The sequence below is a fragment of the Eumetopias jubatus genome, unplaced genomic scaffold (assembly GCF_037043125.1).
Source record: "Eumetopias jubatus isolate StellerSeaLion01/CBP00866 unplaced genomic scaffold, mEumJub1_p1.0 scaffold_1, whole genome shotgun sequence".
In the NCBI taxonomy this organism is placed as follows: Eukaryota; Metazoa; Chordata; class Mammalia; order Carnivora; family Otariidae; genus Eumetopias; species Eumetopias jubatus.
This window is the reverse complement of record NW_028274807.1, coordinates 166979372-166997081: the sequence shown is the minus strand read 5'-3', so window position 1 is coordinate 166997081 and position 17710 is coordinate 166979372. Positions and strand designations below refer to the sequence as shown.

The 17710-nt window shown below is 51.9% G+C and overlaps 1 protein-coding gene across 7 annotated transcripts; it reads left to right on the top strand.

Annotated features, from left to right (window-relative positions):
- Positions 1–1281: 1281 nt before the first annotated feature.
- On the top strand, positions 1282–16642 carry BRPF1 (bromodomain and PHD finger containing 1). 7 transcript variants are annotated; one of them, XM_028101724.2, is made up of 14 exons: positions 1284–1694; positions 3588–4196; positions 7602–8561; positions 9401–9563; positions 9975–10106; positions 10503–10631; positions 11435–11744; positions 12075–12395; positions 12716–13000; positions 13489–13636; positions 14207–14343; positions 14446–14564; positions 14913–15067; positions 15787–16642. In XM_028101724.2, the coding sequence occupies exons 2-14, from the start codon at positions 3598–3600 to the stop codon at positions 15968–15970; spliced, it is 3642 nt and encodes a 1213-aa protein (XP_027957525.1). In that variant the 5' UTR covers positions 1284–1694; positions 3588–3597; the 3' UTR covers positions 15971–16642. The 7 variants fall into 7 exon arrangements, with proteins under 7 accessions (XP_027957519.1, XP_027957521.1, XP_027957520.1 ...); XM_028101723.2 differs by having other exon boundaries at positions 12072–12395; XM_028101722.2 differs by having other exon boundaries at positions 10503–10649.
- The last annotated feature ends 1068 nt before the right edge of the window (positions 16643–17710 follow it).

Sequence of the window (17710 nt, the reverse complement as noted above, 5' to 3'; positions counted from 1 at the left end):
TACATACATTATAGTGGGTCGAATGCAAGGTTTGCATTAAGATATAACAGAAGCTTCCATTTACTCCGAGCTTTGCCCCAGAACCCTGGAAGACCCTTTCACACTCTTCTTTGGATGGCAAAACTGAAGAGACTCAGCAACAAGCATTGCTTAACAAGTGGACCCTTCCCAGCACCCAAGACCTGACCAAACCCCCAAGAACTGACAATAGTTTTTGAGCCCTCTTTTTTAAATGCGGAATTTAAGGCAGGAAGAATTTAACAACTTGCTACTTGTTCACAGAGCTACTAAGTGGCCCAGTCACATTAAAAACAATTGTCTGTTTTGACAGTCTTCCAACCTTCCATCCATAGCCATGATGCATTCCCCCGCCAACCCTAAGGGTTCCCAGCATCTGAATCCCATTTTACCATGCACAAGTCTTTTCACCAGCCTTTTACACCTCCCCAAATTCGGCCCCTTCCTTCAGATCCACACCTTTCCTCCAGTCCTGCTCCTTTGCCTTTCCCAAGCTCCTTCCCTTTCCTTCAGCCACTCCCGTTATCCTTAACCTGGTCCCGCCCTTTCCTTCCAGCCCCGCCCCTTTACCTTTTCCACGCCCCGCCCTTTCACTTCAGTCTCGCGTCGTTATTCCCAGCTCTTGTCCTTTCTCCCCAGCCCAACGCCTTCCAAGCCCATCTAAAGCCCCTCCCTTTCTTTCCTGAGGCCCACTCTTCTGTTTAGCCCCACCCTTTTACCCCTGTTCAGCCCCTATTCTCCTTACTGAGGCCCGCTTTACAGATGTCCCCGCCCATTCTCCGCAAACTCCGCCCCATGGACTGGTTTATTCTCCGCCAGACCCGCCCCACCCCTACCCATAACTCCGAGCCCTTCCTCAGGCTCCAGCCTGCGTCCCTCTTGCTCCCGGCCCTGCCCCCAGCCCCGCCCCATGGCTCCAGCCCCGCCTCGCCGCCTTTCTCGGAGACCAAGGCCAGGTCCCTACTGCAGCCGAGGCGCCAGCAGGAGAGAGGGAGGAGGCAGAGGGGGAAGGGAGAAGGGCGGGCTCCTCAAGCCCAGCCCCGCGCTCACCGTCCGTGTCCGCAGATTCGCCACAAACGGCCCGACTACTCCGGATCCCGAATATCGCGTCTTCAGTCTACAGAAACTCAACTCTAAGATGGAGGTGCTAGAGAAGCCATGTGGGGTGTCCAGGGACTCTTTTGAGTCTCAGAGAATGGCCTCTCGAGACTCAGCAGGCGGGCGGGGATCTGTGGCGAAAGTGCAGCTCGACAGCGCCGAGGTGCCGAGTTTACCCTGCGCAGACGCCGTCGCCGCCGCTGCTGCCGCCGCCGCTGCCACTGCCTTTGCCGCCACGGTCTCCGCCGCCACCGTCTCCGCGCTGCCCCCGGGAGCCTCCATTGTTCCGGCGGTGTCGGGTCCCGAGGCCGGACAACCTAGGGGCTTTCGAAACGGGCGGCGGCCGACGGAGTTGAGACACCAGGGCGCCTGCGGGACCGGGAGCGGCAGGGGTCAGCGCGGGAATCCCGGGGAGCCGGGGCCAGAGCGTGGGGCGGCAGGGGGCCGGGGTGGCGAGATCTGCGGTCTCCGGAGTTGGGGCTCTCTCTCCCCGGCCCGTCTTTCCCCGCCGGCCTCCCCAAGTGGGGTCGGAGCCCCGGCGGGCGCCCCCGGCGATGAGCCCGGACTCGAGGTGGCCGGTGAGTGCGGGCCTGGGACCGGGGCGGGAGTGGCCAGCGGGGAAGGACTAGACTACTTTCGTGGGGCGTACGCTGAGCTGTCTGGCCCGGCTGCCCCTTGGGCTACTCCAGCTGGGAGAACTGACAGTGCATTACCTCCCAGCCCGCGTCCCAGGGCAACAGAGTATCCTCCAGGGCTGCCTGGGCCAATGGCAGGAGGGGAGCCTTGTTTAACATGTTACACTTCGACAAAAGGAAAACGTCGCCGCATCCGGGAGAGGGCTGCGGGCACCGCCTGGGCCCGGCCTGATCGCTCCGGCCCCCGCCCCCTACTTCCTCCAGCCCCCTGAGCTCTGCCGCCATACCCCTGTGGGCCCTTTGCCTTCCTCACGGGCTTCCAGTCTGAGTTCTTGTCTCCACCCCGTGCGCCTCTGCCGCCCAGTCCCAGCGGGACATCTGCCCGGGGCTCTGTGCTACTTTGGGAGGCAGGGCGACAGAGCCGCAGAGTACACCAGGGACCCATCATTGAAAAAGAAGAGCTTGCGTGTTCCTCTGATTGGTTTGTGTTTAAAGACACAGCTGCAGGTAGGAAGTAAAAGTTGAAGTAGTTTTACCAATGTAGAAGTCAGGGGCTTTGACGAGAGGCTGGAGCAGCCCACTTGGCTTGGCTAAGTAGCTGGAGAGAGGCCAAGAGGGGTCACTGTTTGGCTTTGCCTGGAATGGTGCCAACACCCTAGCTGAATTGTTGAACTCAACTAGGCCTGGAGAAATTGGGGCAGTCTCTGACCAAGCTGGGCTTCCTGGGGGCTGGTGCCATCTGCTGTCACTGCTCACCTAGGAACACTGGAGAGGAGGAAGGGAAGGCCCTGAGGACCATCATGGAGCTGAGTGTGCCTAGATTGTCATGTTCCTGTTTGTACCCTTAGTACCTGGTATCACTTCCAGGGCCAGAGTCTGGTACCACCCCCAGAGCCAGGGCCAGGGCATAGGCTTCTCCTAAAGACCTCAGAAATGAACTGCTTTTTTCTGTAATGCAATGATTTCTGCTGGTGCCCAGGATTAAATCGTTGGCTACCCATTCAAGCAAGCTTCTATATGGGTTAACACTAGCCTTCATCCCTCTGTCAGCTCCAAATCTGGTGATCCCCTCATTTAGCTATTCATTCAACAAGTTTTTCATTCATTTGCCAAAAACTGAGTGTCCACTACATGCCAGGTACTGGGGATATATAGAGGTGGGTAGGCTCTGATGTCTGCACTGCATAGCATGGTCTAGTGGGAGGAGACAAAGAACTTCCAGTGTGTTAAGTGCCATGCCACCATGATGGAATGATGAGAATGGAATGCTATAGAAATATAGCTCCCCATGGGAAAGACAAATCATAACAAGAAGTGACATTTGAGTTGGGTTTTGAAGAATGAGTAGGAGCTCACCAATCAGGATGGAAGCCATTTCAAATAGAGATCATCTTGCAGGAATGAGAGGTTATAACATTCAGGGAATGGCAAGTTGCCCTGGGTAGATGGAAGCACACCTGTAACTAGTGAGAAGAGTCTGGAAAGGAGGACTAGGGCCAGACAATGAAAGGAGTACCTTGAATGTCATCATAGGGAATTTGGATATTATCCTGAAATAAGTGGGGAGCATCAGGAAGCTTTTAATCAAAAGATTGACATGATTCTTGCTACTCTTGTCACATTATATGAGATTAGGCTAGAAGAGATATAGGGCAGGATGACTAGGCAGGAGGTGATGAGGCCCAGACTGTGTCCATGGTGTGGAGGCGATGGCATTTAGAGTCATTACAGAGGTGGGCTGGCCAGGACCCTTGGGGAGAAGGAGGGCTGGAGGCAGTAGAGTGGATGGCCAAGAGCTTGTCCCCAGGCCTATGCTAACTAATCTGTACATTCTAGATGTGACAGCATGGGGGTGGACTTTGATGTGAAGACTTTCTGCCACAACTTGCGGGCAACTAAGCCACCGTATGAGTGCCCCGTGGAGACCTGCCGCAAGGTCTACAAGAGTTATAGTGGTATCGAGTACCACCTATATCACTATGACCACGACAACCCACCGCCCCCGCAGCAGACTCCACTCCGCAAGCACAAGAAGAAGGGGCGCCAGTCACGCCCAGCCAACAAGCAGTCTCCCAGCCCCTCAGAGGTATCCCAGTCACCAGGCCGTGAGGTGATGAGCTACGCACAGGCCCAGCGCATGGTGGAGGTGGACCTGCACGGCCGTGTCCACCGCATCAGCATTTTTGACAACCTGGATGTGGTGTCAGAGGATGAGGAGGCCCCTGAGGAGGCTCCTGAAAATGGCAGCAACAAGGAGAACACTGAGACACCAGCTGCTACTCCCAAGTCAGGCAAGCATAAGAACAAGGAGAAGCGCAAGGACTCCAACCATCACCACCACCATAATGCTTCTGTGAGCACCACTCCCAAGCTGCCAGAGGTGGTATATCGGGAGTTGGAGCAGGACACCCCTGATGCCCCGCCCCGGCCAACTTCCTATTACCGGTAAGGCCACCTCTACCTCCCAACTCTGGAAAACTGGTCAAGCAGGGCTCAGGAGCTGGAGAGGTAATAGGCAGCAGAGAGAGTGGCAGAAATAAAGGGTAGCAGAAGCACACTGGTCCTGCCAGGGCAGTGAGAGGAACAGTGCCCCAGCTAATGATGGTGGTACTTACTATATACTGCCACATGCCAGGCCCTGCACTGGGTACTTTACAGCCACTCCCTTATTTTATTCTCACAATTCGCTCAGGCAGGTATTGTTCTCATTTCGCAGATGAGGAACCCACAGTCCAGAAAGGGGACCAGAAGTCACATGCTAGTAGATTTGAACTGGAATTCAAATCCAGGTTACTCTGACTCCAAAGCTATACTGTTTCCACTGTATCAAAACATCATGTGTCTGGTTGCTGACCCTCTCCACTCCATCACTGTGTAACCTTGAGAAAAGCTTCTGGTGTTCTAATGACCCCATGTGCAGGGCATATATAATATTCCTCTGCCAGGTAGAGATAGAAGACTAGGCACACTGATATTATAAGGTCCTGAAAGCAATTGGTAAATCTGAAGAGGTAATTTTCCCATTATTCTGTTACTGTCACCCATCCTTTGGCATGTATAAGCAATATTTTCATTGCCTATGTTTTGTACTCTTCTGTTGGCCCTTTTATTTATTTCATTTAATTGTTTCTTGGCATCCCATTTCCTTCCAAAATTAGTCATGGTGGCTCCTAACAAAGTCACAGGCATAAAGCTAAATTCCTTTAACACAAGGTAAAAAATGAAGGGATGGGGGCAGTGTGGTGGTGAAGCTACATGCAGAAACCTTAGTTGAAGGATGGTACAAAAACAAAGTGTAAAACTTCTTTTGAGTCTTGGCATTCAAGGCAAAGAGGGCATTTGGCTAAGTTAAGGAGCAATGTTTGGTGTCAACTAATCAGAAGGCCTGAGCTCTGAAAAGGACTTGAAAAGGTTTTTATATGAAAGGTAGTTTTTACCAAAAATGCAATCCATGTGATGGTATATTCAGTCTCAGTTCTTTAAAATCAAGTCTGTGGGAAAAAAAACAAATATAAAAAAATAAATAAAATCAAGCCTGTGGGAACTCAAGTGATTTGGCCTAGTAAGACACTTTGGTCTCTCCTTTGTGCATATGTTAGCCAGTCTCTTCTTCCTCTCTTCTTTTCTTTCATCTCTCCAGCCCAGCTTCACTCCCTTCGGGCTTTCCACTGCTTCTCTTTTATGTTAGCACTCACTGCTGTGCCCACCCCCCAACACACAGACCCCTGCCTGGGCCTGCCCTCCCTCCTAATGGCTCTTCAGCACTCTCTGCTCTGATAGGCAATCCAGACCGTTCATTCCACCCAATTTCTTCCTCCCTCTGCTCAGATTCACTCTTTCTTCCTGGGGTTCAAATCTGTTCTCCACGGGAGCAGTGCTCAGCTAGGTACACTGCGATCAGCTGGGAGATATGTTGCATATCATTTATTACTACTGTTAGCAGAACTGTCCAAGTTTTGTAAATGATTTTTTTTATATATAAATTTGAGAAGATTTGAGGTTATCTCTCTGAGAACACCATTTTCTCTTGCTTGCATCTGATATGCTTTCTTGAGGGGGAAAGTGGGGGAAGTGTAGGCTGGTGTGCCAGGAATTATACATGACATGCAGCCTACATTATCTATCTGTGCCACAGCCTGTAATCTGGGTACACTGTGGGAGTGTGTTATGCACCATCGCGTAATGTCACATGTGTCATGGCAGAGAAAAGGTGCCAAGGCCTGGAAGTGGCTGGATGGTTCATACAAGCTCTGAGCCACACCCTTTTTCGAGGATGAGGACATTGTGGTCACTTTGGGGAAGAAGTAAAGGGCAAAGGAAGAAACTGCTTCCTATAGAGACAGTATTTTAGTTTCCCTCCTCCATTCCACCTCCAAAATGCCTTTGAAATGAACAACACTCTGCCTATTCTGTGTAGTGAATCACACATGATCCTTGCCTCTAGCCTAGAGTGGAGGAGTTAGACACATAAATAGTTAGAATATAAGGCAAAATAGGTCAGGGCTGTACAAAAGCTAATACTAAAGCTAATGTTTATTGAATACTTGCATCATGCCAGGTACTGTTCTAAGTTCTTTACCTGTATTAACTCATTTAATGCCCACAACAGCTGTGTGAAATAGGTTCAGGTTAGCATCACCACTTTGCAGATGAGGAAACAGAGGCCCAGGGAAGTCACCTTATTTACCTACTATCGTACAGAGCATTGCTCCAGAGCCTGTGTACACCTGGCCTGTTCTTAGCACCCAGAACCCCATTTCCCTTGTGGATAGGGGAAGGGAGGAACAGAAACTAACATTTATTTAGGACCCGCTATGTTGTGCCACTTCATTTAGCCCATTCATTTTTTAAATTCCATTTAGTCCTGACAAGTGTCTTTGGGAGAAAATAGTAGCATCTTTATCTTATCATCAGTAATACTGAGGTTCAGGAAAGACCAGTGATGAATTGAACGTCACAAAGTGGCAGAGCCAGGATTTAAATCCATGTTTGTCAGAAGCCAAAGCCCCATTCTTTCCATTGTAGCTCTCTGTAGCTTTATAATACCAGAGTCCAGGCAACCTAGAGCATAGCAGGGGGCATGGGGAGCCTGCTCTGTATGCCAGAGACCTGGAGCAGCTCTCAGCTCCAGTCCTGCTGGTGCAGTGAGTGCTGTAGGGTAGAGTGTGAACTGTAGCTCTGCCACTTCCTGGTTGTATGACCTGTCTGTGTTGGGCAGTTAATTAACTTCTCAAAGCTTCATTTTCCTCATCCACAAAATAAGGGCAATAAGAACATTAATGCTATGGCTCTGGTAGAATACATGTGTAACAGTACAATGCTTGGCTCGCAGTAAATGCTCAGTAAATCTTAGCTATTCTGTTATCTTCCAAGGCTATCCAGAGAACAAACACAATACCTAGAGTTTGAGGGAGCCCTGAGCTGCACCAGCTGACAGAAGACCCATGGCAACTCCATTCAGGACACTGCCAGCTGGTACTAAAAATGATACATAATTTGCAAGTGACACGTGAGGACCTTCCTTCGGACTCTTTGCACCATCATCCAACCAACGCAATAGGTCCTAGCTGTCCCACCCTCCTCCCTTCAGGAGTTTGAGTGAACCTCTGCACCTCCGAGGAGGTGGTGTAGTAGCTAGTACACAAGCTTCCTAACTCCCTAAACCTTAGGTTTCCTTTTATGCAAAACCATAATAATTACAAAACCTGGGGTTAAGATGACGATGGAATAAGACAGCATAAGTAAAGGCACAGGCCTGGCATTGAGTAAGTGTCCAGCAATTGTAGCCCATTGTCTTTAAGGGAAGGAAATCTCAACCATATGGTGCTGAGCTGCCTCTGCGCACTGCAGGTACATTGAGAAGTCGGCAGAGGAGCTGGACGAGGAAGTAGAGTATGACATGGACGAGGAGGACTACATCTGGTTGGATATCATGAACGAGCGGCGGAAGACAGAGGGTGTGAGTCCCATCCCACAGGAGATCTTTGAGTACTTAATGGACCGGCTGGAGAAGGAGTCCTACTTTGAAAGCCACAATAAAGGTGACCCCAATGCACTAGTGGACGAGGATGCTGTGTGCTGTATCTGCAATGATGGGGAGTGCCAGAACAGCAATGTCATCCTGTTCTGTGACATGTGCAACCTGGCTGTGCACCAAGAGTGCTACGGTGTCCCCTACATCCCTGAGGGCCAGTGGCTGTGCCGCCGCTGCCTACAGTCACCCTCCCGCGCTGTGGACTGTGCCCTGTGCCCCAACAAGGGTGGTGCCTTCAAGCAGACAGATGATGGGCGCTGGGCCCATGTGGTGTGTGCCCTGTGGATCCCTGAAGTCTGCTTCGCCAACACAGTCTTCCTGGAGCCTATTGACAGCATTGAGCACATCCCGCCAGCTCGCTGGAAGCTGACCTGCTATATTTGCAAACAGCGGGGCTCAGGGGCCTGCATCCAGTGCCACAAGGCCAACTGCTACACAGCCTTCCATGTGACATGTGCCCAGCAGGCTGGCCTTTACATGAAGATGGAGCCTGTGCGGGAGACGGGTGCCAACGGCACCTCTTTCAGCGTCCGCAAGACGGCCTACTGCGACATCCACACGCCCCCAGGTTCAGCACGCCGCTTGCCTGCCCTGTCCCACAGTGAGGGGGAGGAGGAGGAGGAGGAGGAGGAGGATGAGGGTAAGAGTTGGAGCTCAGAGAAGGTCAAGAAGGCCAAGGCCAAGTCCCGGATCAAGATGAAGAAGGCACGGAAGATCCTGGCAGAGAAGCGTGCAGCAGCACCTGTGGTGTCGGTGCCTTGCATCCCACCACACAGGTATGTGGGGAGTGGATATAGGCTGGTAAGGGAAGAAGAAGCCCTCCTAGAGATGGATAGTCCCAAGTGGAGTGACAGGGTTGGGTTATTTTACCAGGAGCTACAAAGAAGTTTAAAAAAAAAAAAAAAAAAAAAACAATCACACCAGATTCCAAAAGAATTTAACTCTAGCAGGTCACCTGACTTTTACATTAGGAGCCAGAAACGTCAGCTTTTATTGTAGACCTAATAAGTGTTTTCAGCTGCCCTTTATTTTGATGGTCTAGTTTAAGTTAGGAAGAAAGAGGATGGGGTAGTTACCCGCCACAGTGGCAGAAATGGTCTGACCCTGAAGGGAGAAATGGAACGATAAAGGGGGAAGGAAACGCTCAAGGAGTTGCAAAGTGGTCACTGCCACAAATGAATCCAGATGAGGGCTGCCATCATCAGTTATTTTTAACTCTCTCTTATGCTATCTGGTTGATTTTCTATAGTTTACTGCTTTACAGTTGTACTTTATCCTAAAACCTTCCAAGGCTCAATCTGAGCAGGGTATCCCGGGGTCAAATAGTACTCCAGGCTGCCGTGACAAGAGCAGTCTTAGGGGCCAAGCTCCCTGATACCCCTCCCCCACCCAACTTCGTGAACAGGTTTAGGGATCTGGCTTCATGCTGGGAGCTTGGCTTCCTGTCTGGTACCATTTGCTCTTCTTTGCATTAAGCCAAGTGTCACAGGTCTTTTTGACAATAGACTTATTCCCAATTCAGCCCCATTCAGGAATTCTCACTAGCCAGAGACCCCTGTTCTGCTTAAGAAAAGCATGGCTCAGTGGGTTTATCTCTTTATTCCCTGCTTTCCAGGCTCAGTAAAATCACCAACCGCCTGACCATCCAAAGGAAGAGCCAGTTCATGCAGAGGTTACACAGCTACTGGACGCTGAAACGGCAGTCCCGAAATGGAGTCCCGCTGCTACGTCGCCTACAGACACACCTACAGTCTCAGAGGAATTGTGACCAAGTCGGGGTACCGTGTCAGATTCCCTGTGGGCTCTAGGAACTGGGGCCAGGGACACAAGGACTGAGACTTGTGACTGTAGCTTTCAGTATCCGAGGACTTAGGCTATTTCCTCCTTTAAGCTAGCCCTCAAACCAGGCTCAGGACGAAATCCTTATAGATTATCTGCTCACTAGAAGGACACTGTTCCTATGTGTTCATTCATCCATTCACTCAACAAGCATATACCAAGCATTGATTCTGTGCCAGGCCTAGGGGGCACATTGGTTGAGGAACTCCCACTTTAGCTAGCAAGCCTGCCAATAAACTACTGTGCTCCCTCCTTAAGCTTTACCTACCCTTGCCCCAGGCTTCCTGGGCTCTCCTCCCCTTTGGCCTTTCTTCTGGCTCCCTCATCATCTCCTTTTTTTGCCTCTATAGAGAGATTCTGAGGATAAGAACTGGGCCCTCAAAGAACAGCTCAAGTCCTGGCAGCGACTCCGGCACGACCTGGAGCGAGCTCGGCTGTTGGTGGAGCTCATCCGCAAGCGGGAGAAACTCAAAAGGGAGACGGTGAGTGCTCCTGGGCCAACTCTGTCTTACAAAAGAGAAAACAGTCCAGGGACAAGGAAAAGCATGTATCCCCTGGCCAGGAAGCAACAGGGCTGATGCTGGAGTCAGGTTTCCTGGCACCCAGTGTGTTCTCAAGCTCACTGCAAGCAGAATGTCACAGAAGAGTATGAAAGGGACCCTAGATTATATGATATAGGTAGCTGGCACTGGGAGCTTAAGGAAGGGAAAGGCCAGCCAGAGTAGTTGGGCCTTTTTATAAAGTAGACCTGAGTGAATACACCCAGCTGTGGGCCGGGGAGAAGGAAGGCAATATCCCAAACCAGCTGCTACCATCCCCTCAGACCTCTGCCAAGGGACTGGCCCGGGCCTGGCTGATCGGGCCTTTATGTGTGTCAGATCAAGGTCCAGCAGATCGCCATGGAGATGCAGCTGACCCCTTTCCTCATCCTCCTTCGCAAAACCTTGGAGCAGCTCCAAGAAAAGGACACAGGCAACATCTTCAGCGAGCCGGTCCCTCTGTCTGAGGTAACCGAATTGGACGAAGTAAGAATCCCTTCCCCTCACTCCACCTTCTTTCTGTTCCTCTCCCAGTTGGACCCCTGCTGCAGGTCTGGGCCAGGGACTAGGAGGGGACCATGAAGAGAGGGGCTGGTGGCTCTGGGGCTCCAGGATGAACTGGAGCCACATGCATCACCTGGACTCTGTCTTGTCCCTGTCATACCCCAAGGGCCCAGAATGGGAGGCAATCTGCACTCCTTCCCCAGAGGCAGGGACTGAGTCTGCCAAATGAATAATCCCAGGGCAGGAAGACACTTTCGGGGTGCTGAACCCTAGAACGGAGACTTTAGAAGGCTCAGCACCTAAAGAACCAGCTCTGAAGCCCTAGGTCCTGACTGGCAGACTCTTCTCTCTAAAAGGTATAAAATGAGAGGCCTGAGGCAGTAGCCTCCTTATAAGTCTTAATGATAAGTAAAAAGAACTATAGGAATGCAAGATGGTGTTATTTACAGAGGATTGCCATAGCCATTTTCTTACTGAAGCCTCATTTGGCTGTAGGAAGTAGATTTCACTGTAATTTCATCACCATTTTCCAGGCGAGGAAAAGAAGGCCCAGAGAGGTTAAGAGACTTGCCATGGTCACACAGCTTGTGCCTGGTAAAGTCAAGACTAGAATCCAGCTTTCCTTTCCCCTGTGCTATATGCCTGCCTCTAACTGTGGTGGGAGGAGGTTGCTGGATGCATTTCAGGGGGTGGGGGTATTAGGAGCAAGGGTTCAGGGGAAGTGAGGAGCGTATCTCCACTTAGCCACACCTACCCTACTCTCCCAGGTACCTGACTACCTAGACCACATCAAAAAGCCCATGGACTTTTTCACCATGAAGCAGAACTTGGAGGCTTACCGCTACCTGAACTTTGATGATTTTGAGGAGGACTTCAACCTTATCGTCAGCAACTGCCTCAAGTATAACGCCAAGGACACCATCTTCTACCGGGCAGCAGTGCGACTCCGTGAACAGGGTGGCGCTGTGCTCCGCCAGGCCCGGCGCCAGGCAGAAAAAATGGGCATTGACTTTGAGACGGGCATGCATATCCCCCACAGCCTGACTGGAGATGAAGCCCCACAACACACTGAAGATGGTGGGTGATAAGTCATGCTACACACATAGAGGCCAGTGCCAGGGACGAACAGCTTTCCAAAAGCCCCCTACTGGGAACGGGCAGTGTAGGCAGGAAGTAGCTAGGCTGAGCAGTGGCAAGCTATCCCCAGGAATGCTCCCCAAGAAGCCAGACTGGGTGAAGATAGCAGTCCCCGCCATTCCACATCTTGGTGCTGCTGTTATACAGCTGTTCCTGGTGAGAAGCCAAGGGGAAAAGACTGGGTTTCTTGCTGCTTGCCCAGGTTCAGGGGGCCCAGAGGGCTGCCCTGAGTCTAACCTTTCCCCACCTCCCCATGTCCACCCCTAGCAGCAGAGGAAGAGCGGCTGGTCCTGCTGGAGAACCAGAAGCACCTGCCGGTGGAAGAGCAGCTAAAGTTGTTGCTGGAGCGGCTGGATGAGGTGAATGCCAGCAAGCAGAGCGTGGGCCGTTCACGGCGTGCAAAGATGATCAAGAAAGAGATGACGGCACTGCGGCGAAAGCTTGCCCACCAGCGGGAAACTGGAAGGGATGGGCCTGAGCGGCACGGCCCCACGAGCCGGGGCAGCCTGACACCTCACCCGGCAGCCTGTGACAAGGATGGGCAGACAGACAGTGCCGCCGAGGAGAGCAGCAGCCAGGAGACAAGCAAAGGTCTGAACCCCCTAGCAGGGTGGACTCCAAAGCAAGCCAGACTTGACTCTGCAGCACACATTTAGCCCCTGCCATCCCCCAGGCAGAGGTTTCTCCTACACAGCTAGCTGTACTTTTCTCCCTCATTCCCCATTCAGGGGCCTCTCAGCTGCCTCTCTGGCTATTTGTATAAGAGACAATGTTCCCAATTCCATACCCCCCAGATCATCCCCCAACTCTAGCTGGAGTAATGGCCCTATAGACCCAGGGCATACCCTGGGCATCTACCCTTCCCACATCAGGCCCCTCACCAACTCTCCTTCTCTCTTTCTCTGCTCCAGGCCTGGGTCCCAACATGTCCTCAACCCCCGCACATGAGGTGGGCAGGAGAACCTCAGTTCTGTTCTCCAAAAAGAACCCGAAGACGGCTGGACCGCCCAAGAGGCCGGGCCGGCCCCCCAAAAACCGGGAGAGCCAGATGACCCCCAGCCACGGAGGCAGTCCTGTGGGGCCCCCCCAGCTCCCCATCATGGGCTCCCTACGTCAGCGCAAGCGGGGTAGGAGCCCCCGGCCCAGTTCGAGCTCAGACAGCGACAGTGATAAATCCACAGAAGACCCCCCAATGGGTGAGCCTCACCATCACCCAGCCACCCCCCTCCCCAAGAAAGTGAGCTAAGCTGCCATCGTCCCCAACATAACTCCCACTTACCCTTCATTTGCCTATAATATATCAGAGCTAGAAGGGCCCTTAGGGATCCTTTAATTCAGTCCCCTCATTTTACAGATGGGGAAACTGAAGTCCAGAAACACTGACCCAGCTAGATTCCTATCCAGGATCCCCTCCATTGTATCACTTCACCTTTTCTCTTCTCACCCTCCTTGGGGATTTCCTGCCCTTTAAGCCATTTGTGTCTTAAGACCAGTGCAAGGGGTGGGGCAGGACTATGGCCAACTGTGGCAGACCCTGCCCAGAGCTGGCTCTGTTGGCCAAAGTTGGAGGAATTTTCCAGCACAGAAGGGAAAGCTAAGCTCCTAGTCCCCCCTACCCCTGTGCCATCTCTGATCTACATCTTCCTGACCGATTCCTTCCCTCCTCCCCCTCCCGCCAACCAAGACTTACCAGCCAATGGCTTCAGCGGTGGAAATCAGCCAGTGAAGAAGAGTTTCTTGGTATATCGTAATGACTGCAGCCTTCCCCGGAGCAGCTCCGACTCTGAGTCCAGCAGCAGTAGCAGCAGCAGCGCTGCCTCAGACCGAACCAGGTATCAGCCCTCCAGATCAAGGCCCATCTTCAGGATGCCCTTCCACGTTTCCCTATGAAGTGGGATGCCAGCTACCTCAGCCTAGATTAAGATGGCTCAGACCCAAGGTTCTCTGCAAAATAAACGGCATATATAAGAATGTCACCATAATGGAATAGTGGGAACCATCCTGGGTTAAGCTGACAGAGCAGAGAGTGTAAGCTGATGCCTTGGGGCCTGGATTTGGCCTGCATACATACTTTGTTTGGCCAGCATGGTGTTTTTTAAAAAATGAATCCAGTACTCCCACATAAAATTCCTAGCGTCTGTATTCTCTTTAAAAATCAGATCTGGCAAACCTAGCCAGTGCTGCCTTTAGACGGGGTGTTCTCATCACCACCACTGCTAAATCCAGCCCATGTCCATCACATCACTGCCAACCCTGAGGGCATTTGGGTTTGAAATTTTTCAAGTGGCCTCAGCTTTCAAAAATTCTTAGACCCTGGGGCCCAGTTTAAAGAGAGGACATCTACCATGCCATTACCCACTCTTCCCCTCCTTTACGCTGAGTTCTTATTGTCTTGTCCATAGCACAACACCCTCAAAACAAGGCCGGGGCAAGCCCTCCTTCTCTCGGGGCACGTTCCCGGAAGATAGCAGTGAAGATACCTCAGGCACTGAGAACGAGGCCTACTCCGTGGGCACTGGCCGCGGCGTGGGCCACAGCAGTAAGTACCCTCACCCAAGGCCAGGGATGCCGGGGGCCCGGTGTCAGGGCCTTGCCAGCCCCCTAGCTGCTGATCCACCCCCTCTCTCCCATTCCTGTGAAGTGGTAAGGAAGAGTCTGGGACGGGGAGCTGGCTGGCTGTCAGAGGATGAAGACTCGCCCCTGGATGCTCTGGACCTGGTGTGGGCCAAATGCCGAGGATATCCATCATACCCAGCTCTGGTAGGCTTCCCCTTTTCTTATCATACCCCTTGTCTCCCAACACCAGATGGCAGGCACAGTTAGCAAACTTTACTTACTTTCTGCTGAGCTGCAGAGAACAAGGGTCTTTGGCAGATAGACACTTGAGAGGTTCCTGTTTAGTTGTTCCATGTCTCCCTTTTCCTTCCCTTTGTACCCTTGGGTCTGAAATAGTTCATCATGAGAAGAAGCCAAGGGTCAGCACTGCAGCCTTGTGGCATAATAACCTTTCTCTGTCCCCACTTCAGAGATAGTCTCCCAGTTCTTAGGTAGAGTAAGCCGTGCAGAAGAAGGGGACTGAACCAAACAAAGGTCTTATTACACCCTCAGATAATTGATCCAAAGATGCCCCGGGAAGGTATGTTCCACCATGGGGTTCCCATTCCTGTGCCCCCACTGGAGGTGCTGAAACTTGGGGAGCAGATGACCCAGGAAGCCCGAGAGCATCTCTACCTCGTCCTCTTCTTTGACAACAAGCGAACCTGGTAAGGGAGGAGGGGAGCATTTGGTGTGACTCACAGCCACAGATGCAACTCTGGGTATATGGGCCGGCTGCCAGGAAATTCCAGCAAGACAGACTGGGCTATCACAAATCAGAGGGGGAGGGACTCAGATCTTTGAGCAAAAGGGTTGTGTTGACCATGAGTCTGAGAGCCTGAGTGGGTAGCAACTGACAAACAGCTGTAGCTAGAAGCCGAAGGGCCATTAGTGACTGTGACAAGTGTGCTCCCCACCCAGACTTAGGTGGCTTCTACACTTAGTTTTCCCACCTCTGCCTTCATGGTGACAAGATGGGGATAAAACAAGCATAAACATTCACGCTCTGAATCTCTGTTCTGTCACATGTACGTAATGTGCTTTTGTGCATTGTCTGCAGAGGATATTTAATGTCCATCAAGTCTGCCAGGAGCCTATGGGACAGGGTACCTATTTCAGGTTAGGTCATGGCTCTGCCTTTTCTGCACTCAGAAATACCCTGTGGTTACCCCGTAGTAGGTCTCTTGACTGGGCTCTTTTCATCACTAGACTATGAGCCATTCCTAGAGGGCAGGGACTATTTCTCTTAGTCTCAGTAACCCCATTGCCCAACAGAGCCTGGCTCAGTGTGGGCGCTCAGGAGGTGTTTTTGAATGAGTGTGTGATGAAGGCTGGTGCTTGTTGCTTTCCCAGAGATGACTTATGTGATCCTCACCTCGTCCTACAGGCAGTGGCTGCCGAGAACTAAGCTGGTTCCTCTGGGCGTGAACCAGGACCTCGACAAGGAAAAGATGCTGGAGGGCCGCAAATCCAACATCCGCAAGTCAGTGCAGATTGCCTACCACAGGGCTCTGCAGCACCGCAGCAAGGTGCAGGGCGAGCAGAGCAGTGAGACCAGTGATAGTGACTGATAATGCCCAGCACAGCCCAACCTACAGTGCCCTGCCACCTCTCTCCTCCCCCCTTTGCTCACTGTCCTGGAGTGGCACCGGCCTCTGCACTGACTCATTCCTGGTCTTGGGGCCAGTCTCAGGGGAAGCTGGGTGGGGGAGGTCCCTCCCGCCCTGAGTGCAGCTGGACTGTACAGAACACTCCAAGGGCCCATGGTGGCTCTGCGCAAGGAGAAGGGAGGTCCCACTGGCCAGAAAGCTCCAGAGACCTCACAGCATTGTAGTGCAGGGTGGTGGGCCAAGGTTAGGACACTGCATAAAACAGGCCATCCCACCACCTCTGCCTGCTCTGCTTGTTCCAGGAGAATCTGTAACTGCCTAGTGGCCTGAGGCCCCCTGCAGGTGGTGAGGTGAGAGGGCATCTGCCCAGCCTAGCAGTGGGATTGATGTCTGTCCAGCCCGGAAGAGGGGCACTAGGTGACCCCCTCCCCTGCTGTTGTAAATACTGTAATTAGCGGAGAATTTAAATTATTCTCATTTGTAACTGCGTTTCCGGGTCGCGCCAGAGTCATTTGGTACTAAAAAAGACTGGGGCCTGTCCCCACTTCCCTTTTCCCCATAGATTCCCCCACCTTTCAAACTGGTTTGTATTTATTTCAAAGGAAGAAAATATATTGATTCTTAGAAAATAAATGGTCTGTTTGGAATTCTTGGGTTCTTACCTCCTGCCAGGGCAAAGGGATAAAAAGGGAAGCTCCGTCCCCCAGGGATAGTAAATAATTGGGCTCAAGAGGTTGCTGGTTGCTGTGCCTGCTGCATTTGTAAGACAACAGCAAAGATGATATAACAGTTCCCATTTCCCAGGCACTTAACAGTGGCAGGCCTTGTTCTAAGCACTTTTAGATACACAATTTCATGTAATCCTTGCAATAACTCTGGGGAAAGTTAATAATAGAGTGGGTATCTCCACAAGGACACTGAGGTTAAGAAAAATTAACTTGCCTAAATTTCCACAACTAGGAAGTCGCAGAGCTAGAATTTGAACTCAGGTGTTTGTCTGCCAAGCTGGCTTTTTAGCCAGCATGCAGAACTGCTGGAGGAAGAGTCTACTGCCCATCCCTTCATGAATTTCAGATGCTTCAAGTCCTCTGCCAGTAGGATAGTCCAGGTGTTTCAGAGTCTCTATAGCTGTGACCTTCACCTGTTTAACTGGGGCCAGAGCAGGCATGTAGAGGATTGCTTTTCACTCATTCCCAACTTTGGCACCCCCTTTACAGATTCAGTTACTGAAGGAATACTTTCCAAGTGCTAGGCACCTGTGGGCTGGCACGCCTAGAGATGAGACAGCCACAGGACGTAGGTGCTCAAGGGCCTTGCAGCTGTTGAGTGGAGCAGACAAAAACACCATATGATAACCATGCTCCTGGTGCTCCCTACTAGGTACTGTGGGTGGGACACAAATCAGCTGCAAATCTTGCCCCTGAGGAATCTGCAGTCTACTCATTCAGACACAGTCACCCCAAATCACTGCTCTACAAGGTGAAAAGTGGCCCAGATAAAGTTCCTGTCTCCTAGCTCCTTGCTGATTGTGCTCCTCCACAAGGGAAAAATTACTTAAAACATCTTTCCTCGGCCCAGACAGGCCCCACTGGGCACGGGTGTGAGATGATGGAGTGCTGTTGAAGGAATGCCCCGAGACTGAAGGGAGCAGCTGGGCAGCGCAGCGGCGGCCGGGCCGCGGCAGTCCGAGGAGCCCGGCCT

Coding starts and splice junctions, on each gene's coding strand:
- BRPF1 (XM_028101718.2), top strand. CDS start 3,598: ATGGGGGTGGACTTTGATGTGAAGACTTTCTGCCACAACTTGCGGGCA. Junction 10,107..10,502: donor AGAAACTCAAAAGGGAGACG/GTGAGTGCTCCT, acceptor TATGTGTGTCAG/ATCAAGGTCCAGCAGATCGC. Junction 11,745..12,071: donor CCCACAACACACTGAAGATG/GTGGGTGATAAG, acceptor GTCCACCCCTAG/CAGCAGAGGAAGAGCGGCTG.